At 49.6% G+C, this 17,839-nt stretch overlaps 1 protein-coding gene across 1 annotated transcript in view; it reads left to right on the top strand.

Moving 5' to 3' along the window:
• LOC8029185 (COMM domain-containing protein 10) overlaps window positions 1-14,137 on the top strand; it is a 28,300-nt gene extending 14,163 nt beyond the window's left edge. Inside the window, exons 5-7 of the mRNA XM_029966336.3 lie at window positions 470-553; window positions 1,230-1,394; window positions 13,005-14,137. Of these exons, the coding sequence (XP_029822196.2) occupies window positions 470-553; window positions 1,230-1,394; window positions 13,005-13,043 (288 nt within the window). The 3' untranslated portion in view covers window positions 13,044-14,137. The remainder of the gene's footprint in view (window positions 1-469; window positions 554-1,229; window positions 1,395-13,004) is intronic.
• The last annotated feature ends 3,702 nt before the right edge of the window (window positions 14,138-17,839 follow it).

The raw sequence follows: 17,839 nt of genomic DNA, 5'->3' as shown, positions 1-17,839 counted from the left end.
GGTTCAACTTGTTCGTCAATCCTTAGAAGTTTTAGCACTGTTTGACGAAGTTCAACTTATGGACAATGTTGCGTGACTTCTGCTAAAAAATTTTAAATCTTGGGAATCAAATAATTTATAAACTACTTTATTTTTAAAATGATCGGCAATGTTAACACAAAATGAAAGCAAGATGTGTACTTCTAATCATGCTTTCATTAGTTCATTTATGTATAATGATAAAACTATATACTATACTCAACAAATATTGCACTTTTCCCCTGCTAGGTGGTGTTCGCTTGTGTTTTAGTTTTCGTGTACGCTTAAAAAAGGCTTAACTTCAGTCACACTTGTGTCGAACTCTGTGTCGGAGGTTAAGCAAACCTGATTGAACTCGAACCTGGCGGGTTCGCGACATACCTACTTCCGTGACGTCGAAATCTAGGCGGGACCGGCAGAACTGTACAGCGATGGACCCCGTGTGTTGTAGGTGCAGTGCCTGGTCCAGGCGTGGACGGCCGGTGCCAAGCAGGTGGTGGAGAGGCTCAAGCACCACTCCCTGGCCGCCAGACAGGTGGGTTCAGTCGGGGTGCGGCGTCTGGAACGTGTTTTCTAACTGGCAAGCGTAGCGTTTCGTACCGCCCGCGCATCGAAAGTGGTCCCGACGCGGTAACGGATTACGTCTTGGGAGACGGCAAGTCCTGCTGTCGAACATGGCAATCCTAGCGGTTAGTCGAAGAATTTCCGGTAAAAGGACAAGCACATGCGAGTGCCACCATCACCGGCGCGCCCTAGCTCCTGGCTGCCGAAGCTTCCTTGGACTGTGTGTCGAGCTGGAGATGGACTTGCAGCAAAATGGGCACATGCCGCGTGCACCTCTTCTGCTGTGCCACTGCCAGGATCGCAGCAGGCGACAGCGTGGCACTTCTGCGACGTCCTCGGGTAAAAATCGAGAGACCACTTTTGAGGATGCGGTAGACACACTGGTCGGAGACTCATTCCGGGCACTGCCGAAAGCGTGTCCTTTTTTGGGACGCAGTACACACACCAGTCGGAGAGGCATTCCAGGCACCATTAAAGGCATACTGCTTTTGAAGACCCGGTACACGCCAGTCAGGTATGCGTTCCAGGCACAATTAGGGTGCACCACTTTTGAGGACACTGCACACACGCAGGTCGGAAACATGTCCTAGGCACTGCCGAAGACGGACCACTTTTGAGGATGCAGCTGAAACTTCCCTTTTGTGCAGCTGCAGGACGTGGGCTGGGAGCTGCGTGTGACGGGTGGCCAGCGCCACGCCGCGCGTGCTCGGGCACCCCAGGCGCTGGTGGACCTGCTGGTGTCCGGTGGTGCCGCCCACGACCACCTGCTGCTCCAGTTCTCCCACCAGCAGCTCTTTGGCCTCTACACCAAGGTGTGCAAGTGCAGGGTGGCCTCCCGGGTGTCGTTCGCCAGGAGGCAGGGGAGCGGGAGGGGCGGAGGGAGGGGGAGGGGGAGGGGGAGGGGGAGGGGGAGGGGAGAGGGACCTGCAAAGGGTCTAGCATCAGGGGTGTAAAGACTGGAGCAGAATGCGTAAAATCCCGAGCGCTGACATTGGTGTTTTTGTGAGAAAGAAAGCGATAAAAAATCGGAGAGTGCCTTTTTCACCCACAGTGTGTGAAGAAGTAAAAGCAATAGCTGTAGCATGTGCGCGCACCTCGGGATCCTCACATTGCCGTGTAAGCGCCTCCGCTTCGCTTTTTCATATATCGGGATCTTCATGTCACTGTGTAACATGCTGCATGGGCATGTGGCATTGTTGGCATTGTTGTTAATATGTGCGGCATCGTTGGTTGTCATTGAGGATGAGACTCCGGTCGCAAGCCATGGGAGCCAGCTGTTCTCTCCGTGCTTGCTCTTGAGACGGAGTACGGCCTTGGTGTGGCAGCACCATTAGGAAGAGTGCGGCAGTGACAACTCTAGTGGAGGCGCAGGTTTTCCTGGTGTTGTTAACGGTGAAGGGAGGGGGTAATTTTGACGTTCAGCGATGATCAACAGAGCAGAGAAAAGAGGCGAAGCTTTGCAAGGAAGGTGGGTAAAAGGCGACGAGCTTTTGCAGAGCATATTTTACGTTTCGAATTGGGTTCGAGACATAGAGATGTTATGGTGAAATCGAATGCAGTGGAAATTTTTAACACCCTCCAACATCACGCATAACAACTGGACACTGGCAAAGTGGGATTTCATATAACGTTAGTTATGTTCGAAAATGCCCATTTTGAATTCATCATTAGCAGATGAAAGGGAAAGACACTCTGCTGCTGCTTCTTCGTCGTCGCGCTGTTATTGGCGGGTCGTAGGGGCTCTTCTCTCGTCTCTTTTCGCGCAGTGCGGTTAATGGGAACACCATACTTTGCTCTCGTGCCACGAAGGGAAAGAAGGGTTTTTTCATCCCCGCTGGAACGACGGACAACTACAAAAGCCGACACCAAAATCCCTGCAAAGTGTCACTTAAAAAAAAAAAAAAAAAGACATTTGGTGTTTTTGTTTTGTTGCGACGAGTTGAAGTTGTTCGAGTGCTCGTCCACTTCAATTATTTTTTACAATGCACAATGCCAATGTTTTTCTGCAAAGTAAGTTGAAAAAGAGGTAGGTACACGCAGCTTACAGATGACATTTTGGTGCTTCTTTTGTGTATCTTAAGGTGTCTCCAGTGATATGACCCGCTGTTTCGAAACTGCCGAAATGCTTGGGACCTCTCCCTCTAGATAATTCTATTAACTCTACGCCTAGTTCTGACGCTCAAAAACTAGTGTTGGCCCAGGAACTGGTCTTAGGACAAGGCTGCCGTGTTTCCTGGACTGTCTGTGGACTATTCATGTTTAAAAGTTGAAATTTTACAAAGAGTGGACTATCTACCAATGCAAGACTATAAAATCTTTTTTTTAAATGACACCGTACCGTTGTCATTGTCAAGAGTTTGTTCCGGGAAATACACTTTCACGCGCTCGGGAACTAAAAAGGAACAAAGTTTTTGGAGCAAAATAGTTACATATCCGTCTTGTTCCGAACGCGACGCCAATGCTTAACAACTTCGCCGTGACGTGTCACTATCGCTGTGACCAAACTTGTGCCCGTTACTTAAAAAATGTAATGGATTACAATTAGTACTATCTTGATCACAGTTAGCGGGAACACCGGAGCGCGTGGCAGCAGTCACTATCAGAGCGCTCTACCGGACTGGCGCGCAACTGCTGCGCATGCGCATCGCGCGTGCGGCGAGATTATATTCTCGTCGCGCGCATCACGTCATCTGAGCGCTCGTCTGTCGTCTGCTACGCGCGTCGTCTGCTATGTGTATCGTCTGCTACGCCTGTCGTCTGCTACCTGTGTCGTCTGCTACGCCTGTCGTCTGCTACGCGCCTCGCCTGCTACGCGCCTCGCCTGCTATGTGTGTCGTCTGCTACGTGTGTCGTCTGCTACTTGTGTTGTCTGCTACGGCTGTTGTCTACCATGCGCATGCTACTGGTGATAGCAAGAACTTTGGCATACCCGAAAGGTGGTGAACCCTAAAATGAAAGCTCCTCCAATGTGCTCATCTGCTTTCCTGGTTTAGTTTCAGTATTTGTTAAAGCAAATAAACATTGTGACTTTTTTTCTTCTCGCGTCAGTCTGCGCCAGCTTCGCCGACCCCGCTTCCTGTGAAGTCTAGAGCTATCTCGGGCGCGGTGATCATAAACTAATTGTCGGCCAGCGCGTCTGCATCATTAATTAACGTGGCCCTGACTTTGATAACTGCATTTATAGCTTGTGGCTTTTGTCTTCCCTATTGTTATTGCCTTTTGGCCTGTGATAGATGTGTGTTGGTGACTGTGGGGTGCAGACGTCTATGATTTCTGCCCATGAGGTTTGCTGCAGCCAATTGCTGTAACGACGACGTTGTGTAAGTGGTGTCGGGTAAGAAAAGTGCAAACTTTATAGCTGGAGTAAAATTGAATGGCTGCTACCTGCAGTCAAAGAAAAATCAAGTCAACTAAAACAGGCTTAGTAACGGGTCATATCCCCGTTTAGCTCGACTACAGCCGCCATCCTTGGCGGCAGCGAGTCGTAAAGACTTGACACGAAAGACGCGTCTCCTTTCAAACGTTCCCATTCTGCTTGGACTGCGTCCCACAGCTGGTCTTCTGTGGCGGAATAAATAGGAGTCCGCGCCATGGCCGCCTTCATTCGGCCCCACACGTTCTCAATGATGTTGAGGTCCGCGCCCTTCGGAACCCATGGCAACTCCTCTATGCCGCACTGCCGCAAGTGGTCCTTCACGGTGCGCAGTGTGAATGGGCGCGAGATCTTGATGAAAAAGGAAGTTCCCGTCGGGGAAGAGACCACTCCGAACGAAGGGTATAAGGACGGTGTCCACCACGTCGCGGTAACTGGTCGATGTCAGCCTCCCGACTATGCGGTGCAGAGGACCGAGGCCATGTTTTGTGATGGCACCCCAAACGTTCACGGACGTCCTGCCGCAGGAAGCAACGCGCTGCATGTAGGCAGGATCGTTCCTGCAGGAGTGCATTGACCCTAGTTGAGTGGTGTGATTTTTCAGCCAAGCTATCGAACTGTATACACAGAAATTACGCAGGTAAAGAGGAGAAAGGAACAAAAACTGTCACGACTACCCATATGAGCCAACGATAATAAAAAACAAATAAACAACGTAATTAGCTTTAACTAACAATGGATACATTGCAAATAACATAGCAGAAAATTCAACTGTTAAGGGACCCCAGCCTTTTATCAAACGGAATTGCAGTAAATCACGAGTGTGTAGCGAGAACGGAAACGAACGACGAAATATTTCCGCAACGAAAACAATTATCAAGATCTACGTAGAACAGCTAGCATACTAAGCAGGCCTTACCGTGCGCCGTGGGGTCGCCACACACGCATGCATTCGTCTTGCCTGGTGGAGAACGTCAATTCGTCTGAAAAGACGGCCCCGCCCCAGTCATCCGCCGTCCACGACGCATGTCCCATCGCAAAGGAGAGCCTCGCTTCCTTGTTTGAAGGAGATAGCAGGGACTTCAGCGCTGCCATGGCGCTATGCAGGCCGGCGCTTGCCAACCTCCGATGAATTGTTACGTCCGAAACGTCCAATTCCAGCTCCTCTCAGATTTCCCTGAACGAAAGAAAGGGGTCCTCGACGACAGCGGCAATAATGTAACGGTCCTCATCCTCGGTCGTCGCTCTTGGAGGAGTCCCTCGAGGTGCGTCGTGGATCCGGCCTACATAACGGAAAGCTTGAACGATCTTATTAACCGTCTTTAGAGGCCTTTTTACAAGGGCCCCGATGGCCCGCTGCGAGTGCCCTTTCTGGGAGAGCTCGATGATCAATCACCTGTCCGCCTCTGGAACTCTGGCCATGACGAGGTACAGCAATCGTTCTGACAGCAATGCAAAGGCGCCTAAATTTATCAAGCACACCGCATGCGGGGGAGGGGGCGTCGAATATTTTTTTAATAAAATATAAGAAACAAAAAAGGTATGATACTGTATCATGCATCAAAATATTCGCATGCTTGTCGCATGCCCTTGGGCTGATAAGTTCATCTACACGCATTTTAACCCCTGCGCTTCCATGCGACATGCTTCGCGTAGAAGACGACGCCCGTAGCAGACGATGCGCGAGCGCTCTGATGACGTGATGCGCGCGATGAGAGCATATTCCCTCAGCAGGCGCGATGCGCATGCGCTGGAACTTGCGCGCCGGGCCGTTAGGCTGCTCTGATAGTACTCGCTGCCACGCGCTCCGGCGTTCCCGCTAACTGTGATCAAGGTAGTACAAATTACCGAGCCTCAAATGTGATGGATTACCGTTACAAATTACTTTTGCTGAAAAGTAACGGATTACTTGTTACTTTACGAATTACTTTCATGTTACTCTTCCCGTACACTTATCAAGAGAACAGTTGAAAAAATTTGTTTTCAAAAATGTCCCGCAACACTACTTTTCAATTCTCATGCCCTCGTATTATGGTAGTACTTGTAAAAATAAAATTGTGTATGTAAACGAAAGAATGTAGGTGCACTCCCTTCACCTGTAAGCTGACAAGGCAGTGAAAGCTGCAACTGCACCCGCCATCCCACTAGCTTACGGCAACCGTAGATGGTCCCTGGAATTCTGCAGATCATGCTAGCGGTGTGAATGCTCAGTAGCAGCATCTACCTCCGCCAAGAGATTCGGAGGCAAGGAACCGATCTCCGAAAGCTCCCGTTTGTAACGGGCCTTTCAAGCATAAGCGAAACGTATTAAAGCTGCGCTCTCGTGCAGATAGCTTTGACGCACCGTCAGCTTATGCTTTTTTGAGGGCGATGTATAGAGCACATGCTCACAACGAACTCGCATTAATAGGCTGCTAGGACCGGAAATCTTGAGGATGCAGAATGTGCATTGCAGAAGAACTGTGAAAGCTGTGGGATTCGACTTGCCTTACTGCACCACGAGGTCGATCCCACTCCGTAGCTCGATGTTGAGGACTGCTGCGGCCGGGTCCGTCCGGAGGCTGCCGTGGACTCCGAGGAGAGGATTCACTCCAAAACACAAGGATACTGAAGAAGCGGGTTTATTTGGCTCCTGTGCCACCACGCTGTGCCCGTCGGCCAAACTAATAAAAGAAAAGAACGGAAAAGGGTCGGCGCTGTCGCATTAGACAGATTCACCTGGAGGGGGCCCACACTGCCGCATTAGGCAGATTCGTGGAATGGGGAAAGCTCCAAAAAGAACGAGGCTCCGTGGCCCAGAGCCTTCCCCGGACGAGAGACAGGGCCGCCGTTCGCGGCCGCTTATCTAGCCAGTGGAAAGTGGACGCGCCCGGGGTAGGTAGTGTGGCTTATCCCGCAGATGGGCCGCGTCCACAATCATTTCCGAAGGGTGCGCCAGAGGCACTTTCACCCAAAAGGGCGAGGGAAGACACGCCCTCTTCGAGGAATGCGGCCTTACCCCCGTATCCGGGATGACGTCGCCATAACGCTCCCACGGCCTGCTCGTGCTAGGCCTAGATAGGGAGACGGGAAACACGTGGTTCCCACACTCCTCCCCCCTTAAGGCTAAGGTAGGACTAAAAACAAAATTTGCCTACCGACTCTCAAACAAAAAGAAAAGAAACAAAAAAAAAAAAACTACCGCGTCCGGTACCGACCCCACATGCTGGGGTCAACAAACGAGAAAACTTCGGGGACGCTCCCGGCGTTGAAGTCCGTAGCTCACCATGGCGCAGGGACAGGACGATGTCTTGGCCGAAGTCCAGGAATGACGACGCCGGAGCGTCTCCCGACGACATGTCTCGTCGTTGGCGTCGGCACGAGCGCCCACCCGCTGTGCAGGTGGCTTGCAGGCGGGCTCCAGGCATCGGGACGGGAATCCGCAGGTTGGGGCAGCAGCAGGGTCGCCGAGACGGCAAAGTGTGTCGGGGAATGACACTCGAAGTTCTTGAATGGCAGCGAAGCCCCAGCTCCAGGTTCCCAGGGTTGGAGACGGAACCAGACTGCAGGAGGACACGTGACGCCATCTTGATCACAGCGGAAGTGACCAAGTCTTTCGGGCCGGCAGGGGGACAGGCAGCCCCGGCGAATGATGACGCTGCCCCGGCATTGTTGTCCTCCTCGTGGGCCGCGCCATGACTCACACCCGCCTGGTACTGGAATTCAACCTGCGCTCTGCCCCCTCTCCCGTTTCTTTCCCCAAGAAACCTCGGAAATTCCGAGCAAGGTCGAGCCGTCCAACTGAGGACACTCGACCCATCCCTGGGTGCTCAAGGACCCAGAGATAAAAACGAGGCAGAGACAAAGGTGTCTTTTTTGCCGTGAGTCACGTGCATCGCACTGGCTCGGCTCGCGAAGTTATTGTGAAAATAGTTCCACGACTCCGCTTAATGTGAACACGGATGTCCACATACCAAGCTGACTCGCATCACCCCGGACAATGGATTTGTTGGTGACAGTTCGACGAGGCAAAGTCCTTTGTAGCTGCTTTTGCTGACGATGCCTAATCGCTTCGATTTGCGGGCGCAATGGAGTGTCAAATGCACCGACCTGTCCTTTCTTGTGATATTGAAACGATGCAGGGCTGCAATCGGGCAGGCTCGCCAACATTGTTATTTTTCAAACATGTTAGCTTTTACCTTAGGCTAAACCACAAATTCCTGTGGCCAGGTATAGCACAGCGACCTAACTTCGAAAAGTCTTGGAGCCGCGTGCTGCAATGGCCAACGCGAACTAGGAGAGCACCGAATGCAACCCCCAGCCGCACAGGACAGCCACCTTGAACTGCAATGTTCGTAGAGGCCAAGCGCCGTAGCACGAGTTTATCCGCATCAGCAAGAACAGAAACCGATCCCAAATAAAAACCCCGTGCCAACAGCAATACGAGACTGTTCACGGCACACACATCGGCAACAACACGAGTTGCTCGACACGGCGGGTACGCTGCCCGGCTGCCAAAGCCCGTCTGCAACAAAACAAGTTGCTTAGCGACGTTAGTGGCAAGCGTACCGCCCGGTGGACGCACCGCCCGACTCCGCAGAGTCCGCGAAAGTATTTACAACTATTCACATATTTACACCCCGGATCGTTCTGCTGAGCATCAAAAACTCATCGGTGCTACCGTCGATTCCCAACGAACACCTCGAGTGCCGTGGTTCACGATCTCGTCCAGTGACCGCATGGCGGTCACCTTATGACACGCAATTACGACGCGGTTTCTACCGCGTTCTCGGGATGCTGTTCAACCTCTCGCGCGTGTCCGGTAGCGCTGGTTAAACGTCTCCCAAACTCCGCAACGTTTTCGACGTCGCTTTTTTTTTTTTTTTTTTTTTCGGAGTCAAGGTTTCTAACGATGTCGGTACGTGCGACGCTCATTGACTCTTGCCGGAATCAATCGCGGGTGATCGGGAAATCTTTAAAGTTAGTTTTCCGAAAACCGTTCTGACGCCAGTCCTGTTCCCTCGATAGGGACGGAAAGGCTTGGGAGAAAAATGAAAGGACTCACTGAGTAGTTCTCCGTGGATGGTCGATCTCGCTCCTAGATCCGGGAAGGTCCCGCCGTTGACGTGCTGAATGCTGGACCGTTGTCGCAGCGTAGAGGGGCACCATCGGCGGTCTCCGTACGCGCGCTGCGTATTCCAGCAGTGGGGGAATGCAGGCACAGCGCATTTTCTCGCTCCGAGATACGCTTTTAGTTTCTGCGCTGACGGGGTGTCCACTTTGGGTGGGCCCCGCGAGCCGCCTCGAAGGCAAAAAGCTGCACTTGCTTCTTGTTGCGTCACCATACTTTGTTCGAGAACGGGGTTGACCCCGAAAAGCACAGGTGCGCTCTTCCCAGCGAAGTAGGCTGGCGTCGTCCCGAAAGGGAATGCCTCGGACGCATTCCGGGCGTTGAGTCACCTCCGTGTGGGAGGGCGTTCGGCCGAGACACTTAGTCATTGTCTTTACGTGGCTGACGTGCCACTAAGCCGTTGAGTGGCATCGGGTGTCGGGCGTTCGCCTCTCCCTTTGTCCACCTGTTTGATCCTTGGCCGGAAATTGGCGTGGTTCGCTGTCATTGCGAAAGTGCTGCTTTGTTTGCAGTCGCCGGACAGGCCGCACGTTGGGGCGCCAAATGTGGGATTCGACTTGCCTTACTGCACCACGAGGTCGATCCCACTCCGTAGCTCGATGTTGAGGACTGCTACGGCCGGGTCCGTCCGGAGGCTGCCGTGGACTCCGAGGAGAGGATTCACTCCAAAACACAAAGATACTGAAGAAGCGGGTTTATTTGGCACCTGTGCCACCACGCTGTGCCCGTCGGCCAAACTAATAAAAGAAAAGAACGGAAAAGGGTCGGCGCTGTCGCATTAGACAGATTCACCTGGAGGGGGCCCACGCTGCTGCATTAGGCAGATTCGTGGAATGGGGAAAGCTCCAAAAAGAACGAGGCTCCGTGGCCCAGAGCCCTCCCCGGACGAGAGACAGGGCCGCCGTTCGCGGCCGCTTATCTAGCCAGTGGAAAGTGGACGCGCCCGGGGTAGGTAGTGTGGCTTATCCCGCAGATGGGCCGCGTCCACAATCATTTCCGAAGGGTGCGCCGGAGGCACTTTCACCCAAAAGGGCGTGGGAAGACACGCCCTCTTCGAGGAATGCGGCCTTACCCCCGTATCCGGGATGACGTCGCCATAACGCTCCCACGGCCTGCTCGTGCTAGGCCTAGATAGGGAGACGGGAAACACGTGGTTCCCACAAAGCTCACCGTCGGTACAGGCTCAGCAGTTGCGCACAGAGCTATAGCTGCCAGTTAATAATCCCATTAGCGGCGAGGTGTTTCGGTGGCGCCCTCCTATGGTTCCCTCTCGTGACCTCGTTACCTTGCGAACAACAAGTGCCATGGCGTTTGTAATGAGCATCGGGGAAGATTGAAATCATTGCGCTCTGAAACCAACGTTGCAACACTGTGGAATTGAAATTCTTATATTACTCTTATTTCTGCCAATGAAAAATCCTGTGCTATTCGGCCAATCGTGGAAGGCCAACCACAGTAAAGCTTTCGATCTCGCACGTCGCCTGCTGTACTGAAAAATGCATGGGTGCAAGCGCTGGTTTTTGAGCTTTGGTGGAGCGGTTCGTCTTAAAGGGACCATGAAATGATTTTAAAATCGAGTTTCATCCACCGCACGTCGTAAAAGGTGTGAAAAGAAACACAAAAACACAAAAATAGGGAGCCAAAAAAAATTATTTGCTATAGAACTTTTAAAAGAAAACTGGACTCTTTTGCGCCTTCCTTCCTTCGCCTGTTCACTACGATGCATCCGCGGAAATGGAGCACGTCAGCCAAATCCAGGTCGCCTATTGGGTAAGAGCCTACCTCACCAGCACCGCGATCGTAAACAATAAATAGCCGGCGAATGTTTCCTAAAAGTTTTGTTAAATAATATTCAGATCCACATTTTGTAGCATAATTAGAGATGTGTGGCGAAAATTGCCAAATTTGATAATGCTGAGAGCCAGGCGCCATCTATCGTGTGGTAAACGAAGCAACTACTGCGCGTGCGCAGTAGGGCAGGGCCGACAGTTAGTTGGGTGGCGGCCAGCGACGAACATTTATTTTCTTTGTTTTCCTTCCTCTCAAAACTCTGACTGACTGAACGTTTATTTTTCTACGTGTTCTTCCCGCGCGTGCCGACTTCAAGCAGCAAGAAAACAGTACTTAAAACAGACCACGACGAACAAGAACGCTGGATCCACCGACTCCGACGAAGCGTATAGGCCTAGCAGGCATTCCGACTCAACGCTGCGTTGCTTCGTCGCAAGACCGTCTGCCTACGATCGGCTGGCGTGCTAAATGGAATATGCCCGCGCGACCCTTGTGGACCCTTCCCGTATTATAGTTTGATCACTGACCTCAATTCTAGATTAAGAGGTGAGGTCAATCTCTTCCCCTTGTTTTCCGAGGCAGTGTTGACGAACACTCGTCGAAAAGGGACTCTCGTCGATTCTATCTTCTTGTTTTGTGTGATATAGAGCTGAAATAAACGCCGTATGGATCACCTTCGTAACACGGTATGTACACTTTGTTATTGGTATGCCATTTTTATTCTGATAGACTGCACGTCACTGTCGAGCTATAACAGTTCGTGGGAGGTATACGTACAACCCCGGTCCAACCTTTCTTTGCCGAGTGTCGCTTCAGTATCGAGTTGCAATCGTAAAAGAACGGTCCCGAAGCGCTTACAAACAGTGCGAATACAAGACTTCCATCAAGCGCGCGCGTCCGCTCCGAGTGTAAACAGGTATTTACGTGGCTCTTGCTGACACTCGTAGTTCAAACGTATCTTTTTTAACGTCGGCTCGCTCCTGCATCTCCGAGGCCGGTGACATCAGCGCAGTAAAACCTACCGGCACACCCCAACTCGTTGCCGCTAACACTCCCATTCTCCTACTGCCGAGAGAACTTCCGGTTCCGGAAACGGCCTACGTCACGGCTTCTTTTGCGGTCAGTTGGAGAGAATGAAAAAGTCGATATTTCAATAATTTTTTGTGTAGAAGTTAATAAACCGAGACGAAAACGGATGCCTGTTCGGCATTTAGTGAGTATTGACGGTTTAATATAAAAGTTATCTGGAAAAAGTAAAAAGGTCATTTCATGGTCCCTTTAAACTGATATTGCTCCCGTTTCTGTATTATGTTAATATTTTTTAAAAAGTAACGAGCAGTTAAAGTAATTCGTTACCAATATTTTGTAACAGAATTACATTACAAATTACTGCCACAGAAATGAATGGCAATTACAAACTTACTTGAAAAAGTAACGAATTACAAGTGATCCGTTACTTGTGACGGATTACCCCAAGTCTGGCTGTGACAGTACTGCGGATTAATGCGGGACTGCTCGTCTTTTTTTAGATAGGCTTCACTCGTAAATGGGATGTGGCAATACGCACCGTGTGCAGCTGGTGCAGGAGGTACTGGTAAATCGAATGAGGCTACTGTTTCTGAGAATGAGTGTCTCCGGAAGAGGGTGCAGAGCGAGACCCCACCAAAATGGCAGCCCACCTCTGTGTGAACGAGTTGAAACCCTCTCAAGGTGGCTGGACATTCCTTCCCACGGCCGTGACGATGGCCACCGGGGGTTGGGAGGCCAAAAGGAATTCCCACAAAGTGGTGCCAATGAAGACCTCGGCAGAACGCAGCAAATGGAGCGTGATAACGAGCGGAAGCTGCAGTTGTTATAAAAAGAACAGTAGCTGGTTCAAAGTGGAAGTTTCACGGGAACTTAAGTAATATTTCGGTGAAATTGTTTTTTTAACTGCTATGTTTTTTTTGGATGACTCTTGGAGTCTACGGTATGTGCATTTGAGATATACGAAAAATGGTGATGTTCCGAAGATTTAGATGAAAACTGGCTGTAATGGTGACCGCTTCTTTGCCACTCAACTTGCTCTAAAGTGGTTTGATTGTATGAATGGGATGTCACGCTTCTACAGTGGCTCATTGCAGCTCAGCTTTAATCTTGAATTTGCAGCTGGAACGCATTCAGGCCCAGTTGGATGGTCTCGTGTGAACCAAGTCCCAGAAGGCAGCGCTGCCCATCCCCACCGGCAAAGTCCCCAAATCACCCGAAGCTGCTGCCAAGAGGAGCTCCCCGATTGGCTGGCAGTGCCGTCACTTTTCGGATGCGGCTCCACATCATCCGGACAGCCGAGTTGCCTTCCCAACTTAAGTTTCCTGGACATGTTTCTTTGCCTCATGCATCTTGCTGGTTCCCGAACGAGCAGCTGCTTCTTTCGGTGGGTCGGACGTGTGGATGCTGCGTTGTGCCAGCTTCGGGCCGAAGCTGAGAAGCTGTTTCTTGAAGTGGTCCTGAAGCAGTCCTGATGCGATCCTAAAGTGCTGTGAATGCCGTGAAGGGAGTGGTAGCGTTTGTTGGCTTTCTGGGCGAGCCGTAACCTCTTCTGAGCAGATTTTCTGGGCAGCTCGGTTCAAAGGAAGTGCTTTTCTTGATCATCTTGTGCGGGCTCATTTGTGGGGTTTTAGCATATTGCTAGCTGCATTCGATGTCGGTTTCTGATTTGCGCAAAGTTACCCAGTCTGTGTTTGTATCTGGAACTTTGTAAGCTGTCTAATCTATGCTGCCCTGGATAAAGGCTGGTTCTCACACTTGCGTTTTGTTTCGACGAAGTAAGCTGTGCAGTCTTGTGATCTCTTATGAGCAAACACATTGGTGTCATCTATCGAGTTCCTGTGAATTGTGGTGGCTTTTTCTTTTCTTTTTGTTCAGTATGGGCATGCTTGTGTTCACTTGTCCGGCCTCCAAGAACTTTTAGAGTTGCACAAATTAACTGAGGAGATTTAACGTAATATCCCAAGGTATAGCCCGTCTAAAATTGAGAGTAATTTAACTGAAATAAGAACTGGGATAACTCTCAGTGAGCAATCAACAAAAGTTGAAAAAGTGCTATTTCTAGATCACGTTACCTGCTAAATTTGCTATCTCTGCAAGGTGTAGCAAAGCGTAGCCCCCCTCCCCAGTCAGCAATGATCGCTGATCTCCTGCCCTGGCTAACTAACCCCATTTTTGCCAATGTCACCATTGGCCCGGGCACTGCATTTACTAGAAGTGGCTATCTTTCGGTGTACGTGACAAGAAATAGAGGTGCGCTACCCAGGCGAAAATCAGTCCACTTCCAGCTGCATTATGGGACTGGAAATGAGGCAGTCCAGCTGGATTCCAGCTGGAATCCAGCTGGACTGCCTCATTTCCAGTCCCATAATCCAGTCCAGCTGGATTCCAGCTGGAATCCAGCTGGACTGCCTCATTTCCAGTCCCATAATGCAGCTGGAAGTGGACTGATTTTCGCCTGGGTATCTTTAGGCGGGGGATCATCTCTCGGGGTAGTTAGTACTGTATTTTTGGGCTGTTAACTGCAAACTATACGTTCTAAAGATGGTGAGAACACTGAATGAAAAGAAGACAAATTCACATCATATTGTTTTGTTAGTCTGCATGAAGTGCTACTCGTCAGGGACTTCTGTAACGGGAGTAAGACGTGGATAAGTTAAACGCTAAGTGTGGACTATGCACGAGGTGCAAATTAGAAAAAGTTTCTTTCAGTTAAACTTTGCCCCTGCAGATTATACACCTGGTGTGGACTAACCCGGAAAAAGTGTTGTTGCTCAGAAGGAAAGCCTGCCAGTATCGCTAATGGATGTCTTTTGAAAATACTCTGATGAGGTATTTACGTGTGCCTAGGTTTTTGAAGATCCGCACACTGAAGCTACCGATGTGCATAATTCAAAATTTGTAGTTCCAGAATTGCACATAAAAAGAGACCGAACACCAAAGCTGATGATCAGTTTCGAAACTACCTACTTGTTTCTATGGGTGGACCAGAAGTTTCCGGGGCAAACAAGAAACATACTGTAGTCAGATGCAGGGTAGATGGGAGAAGGCAACATGTTCAAATTGCAATTCCACAGGCGCCGCTGCAAAATACTGGCTGTTGCGCCTGCTGAAGATTTCTCTTGTTCGTAGGCTTGGCTTTTGGGACCCCCACAGGCATTGACTCGATTGAACATCAGAGTTTTGTTGCAGTGTACCGGTCAAAAGTAAGCGTGCTGCCAGCCTAGATTTTGGAATCGTAGAGGAATGGTTGTGGTCATGGAAAATATTACATTAGCTTGATCATGCTGATAAAAACCGGGGATTATGCTGATAAAAACCAGGATCTGTCGTGAACGGTTTGGGCATATGCTGGTATTGCATCATGCGATGAGGTCACGTGGCTGGAATCTGACATCTCGGTTTGACGTGATGTCATGCCACATCATGACATGGCATCATCATGACGTGTGAGGTCACGGCAACGACATCATGGCAGGATGTCGCGGTGACGTCAGTTTTCTGTGACATACCTCGTGAAGGTTTTTCACGACGTCTCTTTGTGGCGATTTTTGTGCACGACAGTTCTTTGTGACGGTTTTCATGAATCTTCTCATAGAATTTGACTGGTAGAACATATTCTGTTAATAAGCCCCTAAAATGCCAGGTTTCAATGCAAAATGAAATGGGCACATTGTCACGAACACTCCATGTCGAACTGTGTCCTTCTAAAAACGAATGCACACAAAAGCTGCATGCTTACCATGCAAGTGGTGGCAAGGAGGAAGAAATCGTGGAAATGTTCATGGAGATCTTGGGCATAAGTGGGGACTGAAGAGCACATGCCATTTGTGGCTCGACATCCCGATGAGTGATGCGACAGGTCTGAACATGCCTCAATCGGAGGTTTTTTGAGATCTGCTGAGTGATGAAAGACCCTAGGTTGGCAATTGCACTGGTCAAATTGCTCATTTACAGCAGGGATGGATCGACATTGCATTCCCACATTTCTCGAGCTGACTAAATTCACACTTTCTAAATGTCCACGTGCACCGATTTCTTAAATTGTTATCATCACCTGCTTGTGTGCTCCAGCACTTCAGGACTCGATTGTTCCACCTAGTCTGAAAACGTTTTTCGCTGGCAAGGCTCGAAGAGAATTCTTTAGGGACCAGTACGAGTTTGAAACTTGCAGCATTTGGGCTGAACAACAAGCAACAGTTTGAATTGTACATGTCTTGCCCCTCAGGCATTCTGTTAGCCTCTCACAGTGCAGACAGTATCATGTGGCAGAACAGTTCAAACAGTAACAATGCTCAAATGTATAAAATCGGTGTCCATACATTGTACCATTGTCTACCATTTTGGCTGTGGCAGTTCATGGGGGGCCAGCTTTGACGTTTTGAGAGCTTCGAATACTAGTGTCTTCACTAATACAAGGGACAGCCCATGCTTGGTCTTGCATCAAGAAGCCATTGCACATATTGTTGGCAGTGTTTGATTGGCTATCCAGTCTGTCTGTTGCCTGAAGTGGCTTTTGGGTTACTAGTGAGGGGTCACACTTTTGGGCAAAATGTAAACAAACATTGTAGGGATACTGTTCAAAGCATGATGCTGTTTGTCATGATGAAAAGGCTCAAGCCTCTTCATCTTGTTTGTTCGGTTTCAGTTTCCACACATTTCGTGTGAGCGAAAGGATTGTGTTGGACAAACGACCAGGTTTCTTGCACTTGAAGTCAGGTTTCAGCTCACACTTTTGCTGTGGTACCTGGTTCTCTGCACTTTCATGTTCGCATCATATTTTCTGTGTGGTTGGAGATGTACCATGCCCCACGTATCCAAGTTTTATCCCCTCAGGAAATCCAGTATACCTCAGTTTTAAAAGTACAATGTTTGGGGGCATGTAGCACACACCTAAGTGTTTCTGCACTTTGTACACCCAGAGACAAGTACGATGGAATGGTTTCACATTGTTATTCGTACATATTATTGACATCCACCGTATAACATACTTCTGTTTTGCGTAATACTGGCTATATGACTGCATTATATTTATGATTTACTGTACTGTGCACAGCACTTTTGTGTGCCTTTTTGTTCTCAATAAAAGCATAGTTTTGTAAGCTTGTGTGTTTCAACTCAAAAACTGCTTTGTGGTTCAAAACCACCAATCTGCTCCCTATTTGATACTCTCACGGCCATGGCACACGAAAAAACATCGTCTGGGTCAGACAGTCATAGGCGTAGAAATGCAATGAAGCTCCTAACATAGGCGTAGACTACGGGGGGGGGGGGGGGGGGGCATCGGGGCTCATGCCCCCCTCTCTGCCCCCCCACCCCCTTGGGCCCAGGCAATGATCCTTACCGAGACAATGTTAACGTACCATGTAACGAGCTTCTAGTAGCGGCATATAAACAAAATAACGCCCGCGTTGCCTTTATTGACAAAATACATGGGAAATGGAATCCCAGTGTGCTTTCGTTAGCTTCAATCTCCAGTTCTGGCGAGAAGGTAATGCACTAGGCATGGGCGAATAGAGGTTTTTGGTTCCGAATCTAATTCGAAGTGAACAGTGATTTTGGCTGAATAATTTCGAATCAAAGTTTTATTTATTTATTTATTGATACGGTTAGCTCTATCACAGGGCCATTACAGGAGTGGAAGGTACAAACGATAAAAAGCAAAAAGATACAAGATGTTAATACACCTACCGTAATATCCCGAGTCAACGCCCACCCCCCCACCGCCTGAAATTCTCGAAAATTGTGGGGTGGGCCATGACTCGGGTACCGAGCTCAAAAAGTTTCGAAAAAGTTTGAAAATGCGATTTTTTTTGTCTGTGTATAGCGAAGCTAGACAGGAGATTAACTGAACCAAATTTCGGGTTCGGTTCGTATCTTACTTGCGACTCATTTTACTGTCGAGCGAAATCCACTGCTTCGCGGGTAGCTCGTTTCCGCCTCCTCCGCTGCAGCCT

Source organism: Ixodes scapularis, unplaced genomic scaffold (assembly GCF_016920785.2).
Source record: "Ixodes scapularis isolate PalLabHiFi unplaced genomic scaffold, ASM1692078v2 PGA_scaffold11__112_contigs__length_91849675, whole genome shotgun sequence".
NCBI lineage: Eukaryota > Metazoa > Arthropoda > Arachnida > Ixodida > Ixodidae > Ixodes > Ixodes scapularis.
This window is presented reverse-complemented; position numbering and strand designations above follow the sequence as displayed.